Source organism: Peromyscus californicus, unplaced genomic scaffold (assembly GCF_007827085.1).
Source record: "Peromyscus californicus insignis strain IS unplaced genomic scaffold, ASM782708v3 Scaffold_10__1_contigs__length_136768540, whole genome shotgun sequence".
Classification (NCBI taxonomy): domain Eukaryota; kingdom Metazoa; phylum Chordata; class Mammalia; order Rodentia; family Cricetidae; genus Peromyscus; species Peromyscus californicus.
The window spans coordinates 15,708,996-15,716,152 of NW_026294391.1; the positions used below are offsets into that span (position 1 = coordinate 15,708,996).

Below are 7,157 nucleotides of genomic sequence, written 5' to 3' on the forward strand. Positions count from 1 at the left end.
ACTGCTAACAGGTTGCTATGGTTTGGAGTTTAAATGTCCCCCCAAAGTACAGGCCATTAGTCTGTAGTCATTGGGAGGTTGTGAAACCTTTAGGAGGTGGGGTGTCGGAGGATGTCATACCACTGGGATACCCTTAAAGGAGATACTGGGCTCCTGGCCCCTGCTAGTTTCTACTTTGCTTCCTAACTACTAGGAACCAAACAACTTTGCTCCTGTATGAGGGGTATGGGAAAACTGAAAACTAACACAGCCTATGTTACATGATGGGCATGGGGAGAGACTGTGCAAAGTGATTCATACCCTCACCTGGACCACAAAGAATAGCTGGAGAACAAAAGTGCTAAACAGATGAACCTCAGCCAGCAGACATCACTTTTCTGCTTCCCAGTGTGATATACAACACTGCGGTGGAGTGGTGAGGTACACTGCCTCAATGGGGCCTTAGGTATAGAGGAATTACAGACACTCTGGGAAGCTGAGGGAAACTGTGAGGGGGTGGTTGTCATATACATACCAGAGAGCTCAGCTTCTCCTGCAGCTGCGGGTCCCCAGTGTCCATGCAGTCCTTCCACGGCTGTGCGCTTTCCCTCTATTAGTCCTGGTTCTCCTGACTATTCCCCTAGTGAGTATAACCTTAGTTAAGCTATTCCCCAAAAGCTAAGGAGCATTTCACATACCGTCTCTGGGGCAAGATACAACCTTCATCATATTGTATTACAGCACTGGGCATTTAATGAGAGCTTGGTGAATGAGTCAGTGTGTGAAAATATATTCCTAGCAGGGTGAACAGAGAAAATAATGAAACTTACTTTTGCATTCAACAAATATTTATTAAAACAAAAGTGAATAAGGCTTGTCCCTCTGCTCTCAGGACCTGGTGCAGAGAGGCAGACAATCACAATGCTACAGTAGAATCACAGTTGAATAAGTACTATCCATCGAGGTATAGACAAAGTACTTTGGAGGCACAATAGGAGAGATGGGGGCAATTATCTAATATATGCCTGCACAGGGGATCCAGGGAAGGCTCCAGAGAAGCCATCTGTGAATGATCCTGAAGGAATGAAGTCACCAGGTGTATAAGAAAGGAACCTTGCAGGCTGGGGTTATATTGATCTAGGTAAGGCTAGGTAAGTGAGGGACACAGGAATCAGGAATGGGGATGGGGTGGGCATGAAGAGGGATAAGGACTTAGCAGGACTGTTAAAACACAAAGCCATAGTTCTACTGTAGAAATTAAAGAGCTTGCTTCCCCATGAGGCAAAAGACTGAAAGCAGGGAGGGCAGGAGTTTCTTAGCATGGGTCCCTGCTACTTTCTCAGTCAGACCATGGGGCTGAAACACCAAAAGCCAGAACTTCACAGTTATGATCTAATTTCTCTAAGCCACAAAATTATGAAAAGCCCCCTTTCAGAAGCTAAGGATGTATATGAGTAATGAGTTCTAAATGGGAAAAATCTGAATGTCACCACTTTTTCCAATATAGTTAATTCTGCATTGACATTAAACTAAAAAAATACATATGTTCACAAACCATTTTTATCTTATCATTACTCTCTCTTTCATTATATCTTTTATATCCATCTATATTCCAATATACTTAAGTACAAAATAAAAATTTCAACTTTCAAGTACATTCTTATTTACATGTTCTTTCAGTTGTCAATTTGTGAATATTCTTTTTAAACTTAAAATTTGTTTGAACTTACATAAGATTCTCAACATTTTTAAATTTCGCTTTTTTTTGGAATCTTCAAAGCCAATTTTCTGTTTCCTTGAATTGTTCTAAACTTTCTTCCTTTAAACTATTTCATCTGATTTTAACTTAAAATTTCATTTCATTCTATATTTTGACTTTTTTTTTTTGCTATTACAGGCATACGTTTGTAAATTTTGGTTTTCCAATGCACATATTTTATGATTTAAATTTTTAGAATCTATGCATTTTCACTTTAAACATTGGGTCTTTAAAAGATTTTCTTTTACTATTTTTAAATTAATTTGTTTCAATAACTATCTTATAAATTTTCATATTTTGTCTTAAATTGTAAGAATTTCTAAATACTCTATTTTCACATACTAACAATTTCGAATCATTTTAAATTAAAAACATTTAAAAAATATTTCTTCTAAAATACTTAACTTAAAATTTTGACATTTAAAATGTTCTCTTAAAACTTTCAAAAGTATTTCTAACGTTTTTCTTTTAAAGCTTTAAAGTTTTTCTCTTAAAATATTTGGTTTTTTTTTTCAGACTATTTGTGCACTCATAACTGGAACTACAATCAATTAAAAACCCCTTTCCTAAAAGATACCCCCCAAACTTAACACAATATCTTTGAAGAAATAAAGAGCACATAGGAATTTGATTTTATTCGCACCTCCCTCCACCTTGAGACTTCACTTAATTTGCTTTATGTGACCCTTTTCAACCTCTCCTCCCTTCCCCCAATTCTTAAGGCTAAATGGTCACTGGTAATTCAATGTCTTCTTTCCATAGACCCACGGAACAGGGTAAAACAGTTCCTTTTTGCCCAAGTGTCACTTATATAGGTGTTACGGTTACTGTCCACTCCAGGTAGATTTTTGTGTTTCTTTAAGAGGTGCTGGTTGTTGTCCATCCAGGTAGGTGTGTGTATCATTGCAGGATCCTTACTCTGTTTTTCTGGAAAGCGTCTGGGTAAGGTTATTCTCAATATCCTGCCTGTGATAGAACAGTAAATACCCTTCACTACGGAGTAACTCTTCCATTGTAGCCTTTGTCACGACAGCGTCATCACAGCTGAACCACTGGTCCTTTGCTTGACGTATAAAGCTGGTGTAGTGACCACTTTCCAAAGTTCCGTGGTGGTTAATCACCGCAAACAGAGAATACTTGTTCTCACTGGGCACACAGTCTGTTAAGGGCTGGCCTTTCATTATGCTTTCCTTAGTAGACGCCAGAAAGGGTGTCATATCCAGCTCCAAAGGAAATGAGATAAAAGTATTAATCTTGCGTCTCTGTTTGCCTAAATGTTCAAACCTTTTGAGATGAAAGCAGGCCACGATTGGTAATTTCTTCATTGTGAGCTGTTTGGTAGATTCCTGGTAGCTTTGGCATCGACTGCATTTGATTTTGGCACTGCTTCCCAGGTCCTCTGGCCTTGTAAACCACTGTAGGCAATCTGTAAGCGAGGGGACTCTTGGTTTGTGGCCAGCCCTACGCACTGCGCTACTAGCTCTCTCTGAGGTATAATAAGAGCCAGGCAAATCCAGACTGATGTCCCAGCATGGGTCTATAGTGGTGGAGACACCGTGACAGACTTTACATGTCAAATCTGACTGCAGGCCTCCTGTGAAGATTTGGTCTATGATGCAGTTACAGCAGTTGGGGTTACTTTCCTGCTCTGTGCTGTCATCTCTGCTGTGTCTATGCAGCATATCTAATATTGCAATAAGAAACTCATGAGCGTCTTGCTGTCTGTACCCAGCTAGATGTTCAGCATGAATCCATATTAGGTGCAGTAATTTATAGGGAACATGAGGACTTTGGTTCCCAGAGTACATCGCTTGAAAAAGTGAACACATTTCACAGACCAAACACAAGCTGGGACTTGTCATAGTACATTTGTGTTTGTCGGAAAGGAAAAAATCTTTCAGTAGCGGAATGTAGGTAAGTGCCTGGACAATACAATTCATAAAGCAAGTGTTTCCAAGATTGATTAACCCTCTGGGGCCTACAGTATAATACACTGTCTTCTTCCTCCTCTTTTTCTTGGGTTTTACCAGTGTGGTCTCCTGTTCTTTTGCCTCATAGGTTGATTGACTTTCTTCAACCTCCAATGTCATACACTGCTGATAAGAACCATCTATTGCAGTGGAAGGCAATAGTCCCAGAATTTTCTCTTTTGTTTCTTTGGCAATCTGTTCTATATCTTTGTCATATACATAATCCTTACACATAAAGCAATATATAACCCCATGATAGAGGTCAACTGCTAAATTGTGTTGTTTTGTCTCTGCATGTCTATGAATATGTTTCTCAGTAAAGCATCCGAAATATACACAGGACAGACACAAGTGAAGTCTGTTCTTATGGGTATTACACACATAACAGATGCATGTTTTGGCCTTACGTTTCCTAGTTTCCGGTGTCCCACTCCAAATGAAACGCTGATAGATCATCCGCAGGTTCTTCCGCCAGTTTTTGGCTACTTTAAAGCTTTCTACATGGGAACAGCCCGTGGGCCCCTTATCAGACCCAACCTCCAGTAACCTGTTCTCTGCGACATCTGGATCCCCAGAGTAGCCTTGGTCACTAGAGCAGCTTTTTCGTATTTGGGGTCTGGGTGCAGGCCTGGATCTACGCCTGGATTTGCGCCGGGCCACCGACCGCAGCAGGGGCGGGGGTGAAGGTGGCGGCGCCGGCGGGGGAGGCGGAGGTTTGGCGGGAGGCGGGGGTGGGGCCTTGAGCCCACGCCCTCCCCTGGAGCGGGACCTGGGCTGGGGCCGAGGGCGGGGCTTGCGGCGCGGGCAAACCGAGCTGGAGCTGGTGTGACAAGCAGCCGGGCTGGAAGGGAGCACCTTCTCCTCGCTGCCACTGCCCCTCCTTGTTAAGTTCTCCGACGTGGGCTTGGGCTCCGGCCACTGCTCCGGCTTCATCTCCCGGGCTCCCTGTGTACCCCGCATCGTCTGCTCCATTTCTGCTCCTTTCTCAGCCGCCTGCTCCAAACAGGCTCCTCGACCGCCTCCCGAACTCCAACTGGCGAAGGAGCGGGAGGACCGGGACGCTTCTCGAACGTGGGCCATCGGCTCACTCCCAAGCCTGGGAAGAAACGCGTCTGGAAATGAGCTGTGACTGTGGGTGGAGGGAGACAGGAACTCGTGTGGACGGCCAGCCCGGCGTCATGGCCACGGCGCCGTTAGCCTCAGCCCCTCCCCCTGCACCGGGGCTCCGCCCCTGCACCGGGGCTCGCGTGGCGTGCCGAGCCCGCGGCTACCTGCTCCAAAGGCCGCCAGAACTGCGGGTACGGGGGAGGGGGAAGGGGGATGGCCTGAGCTTTAGGGTGAAAAGGATGGCAACTCTTTATAAAAGGCACAACCCCCTGTCTTTTTCGGCGCTCTGTGCAGCCTCGCTTTGGTGCACCTTTCTCTATGTTCTTTCCTTGCATCTTTAAAACCCTTAAGTCAACGATGTATGTTAAATATGGCTGAAAGGAGGTTATCTTTGGAAAAACTGACTCAGTAGAAGAAAGTGTCCCCAGGCTCCTTTCTTACCTATGCTTCAGCCTTTACTCCTAAGCGCACTTGCTGTATGCCACGCTCTAGCGCCCTCTCTTGCTCTTTCGTGCCTGTGCCCTCACACCCCATTTCTTGCTCCTGTCCTCTCATTTCCTAGGGTTTCCCCTAGAATTCAGACTCCCTTCACGCATGACCACCCCCATCCACAGTGCGCGACCCCCAAAGTGCCTGCTCCCTCCCCCAACCTCGGCAGCTTCCCCGGCCCGGCCCGGCCCGCGGATTTGTAAAAAGGTCTGGGTTGTTACCTGGGGCCCCAAGGCGCTTGATCTAGAAAGTCAGCTGCTGCTGCTGTCCAGGCGCTCCTCTGCCAGTCTTCTCTCTGACCTCTCCTCAGGGCTGGTCACAAGGGGGCCGCCCCCTGGCCCCTCCCATCTCCACGTATGGGCCCCCAGCCCCGGATTCAGGCCTCCAGCAGTGATGAATGGCACCGCTGTCCCCCTAGGCAGAAAAAACCTTTCCTGAAAGGGATTCTACCAGAGGTAACAACAGCCACAGATTTTAGAGAAAGCTCTTGAGCAGGCTCAGGCTTCACCTGGCTATGGCAATCTCTACAGGAAAAAAAAAAAAGAAAAAGAAAAAAAAAAGAAACTAGAAAAAACAACAACAAATTAACCAAGGTGAGGTTAGGGATTTACCAAGATGGCAAATTCTACAGTATTCCTTCCGGAACCTGTAAGATTCAGATCTCAAGAGTAAAGTGGAGAGGTTATTATCGAGAGAGTGGGGGAGAGGAAAAAAAAAAAACAAGCACATGATTCAGGCTGAAATAGACCTCAGCCCAGCAACTTGCTGCTTCTACAGGGGAAAACCATAAACACATTGAGCCTTAGTTCATCGGTCAAAGACGTGTTTACACAGAGTGGCAGCGTATACGTTCTTCCTGTCATCCTTACCGTTTGTAACCCTAGTATTCTGTGCTCAGGTTCAAACCAGTAGATAGCACATTGCCTGGCGTCAGCGCACTTAAAAACACTGCGATGGGTGAACATGTAAAGAACCCCCTGAACAGGGTGCTCTGCCTGTTCAGATCCAGAAAGCTTCCCTGCAGAGCTGATCCCAGAATTATTTTATCGAGTTATCTTCATTGTATATCCACATACAGTGGTACAACAAGGATCTTAGATGTATGCTGATAAAGGAAACCTTGGAACCAGGAAAATGTCTGTCTAGCTATTCGCTACATTGTCTCAGAATCTGTAAAAGACCTTCCTTACTGAAACCTAACGCTGTTCAGTCTGCCAACCTGGGTCTGTTCTCCTACAGTGATCTCAATGCCCTCAGGCCAGCATCCCAGAGGGGAGATTGTACCCTCTGCCTGCCCTAACTAGGTCTATGGGAACAGCACCATCAACCTTTGGGGACCCATAGCACAGACTCAGGCTTTTCCAAGATTCTGACATCCCTCTATGATTTCCTCTCCTTTCTATCTAGGTACAATGATTTATCCTCTAGTGAATCTTCACATAACACGTAAGTCAGGAAAGAGGGGCTCTCTCAGAAGATGGGGCAGGGGGGGTCAACATATCAAACCACTTTCGACATTGCAGCCAGGACTGCGGGGGAAATATTTACACAACCTCTTCCCAAGATTACGTGTCTGTGCCAACCAAACATCCCCAGACATCTACTCAAAGAAAGACTTTCGGCTGAAAGTCTGTTGCTTGCTAGGTTGGGAGGGATGGAACACCAGCCATGTCCCTTCCTGGCCATTAATTCCTCCTCATTGATGTGAGAGTTACCTAAGGCCTGAGGGGTAGATCCCAGAATAGGTCCTAGAAGAGGCACGATCACAAGTCAGTCTCAAAATCCAGAGTTAGCAAAACATGATTCAGTAAGATGGAGAGGGAGCCCAAGGAAACACAGGGAAGTGCCTAACA

At 45.3% G+C, this 7,157-nt stretch overlaps 1 protein-coding gene across 1 annotated transcript; it reads right to left on the bottom strand.

The window, feature by feature from the left end:
- Positions 1 to 815: 815 nt before the first annotated feature.
- On the bottom strand, positions 816 to 5,779 carry Usp51 (ubiquitin specific peptidase 51). Its single transcript, XM_052744548.1, has 2 exons — positions 5,526 to 5,779; positions 816 to 4,804 (listed from the first exon to the last, which is right to left on the bottom strand). Exon 2 carries the CDS (start codon positions 4,786 to 4,788, stop codon positions 2,653 to 2,655), a length of 2,136 nt encoding a protein of 711 aa, XP_052600508.1. The 5' UTR covers positions 4,789 to 4,804; positions 5,526 to 5,779; the 3' UTR covers positions 816 to 2,652.
- Positions 5,780 to 7,157: the final 1,378 nt, after the last annotated feature.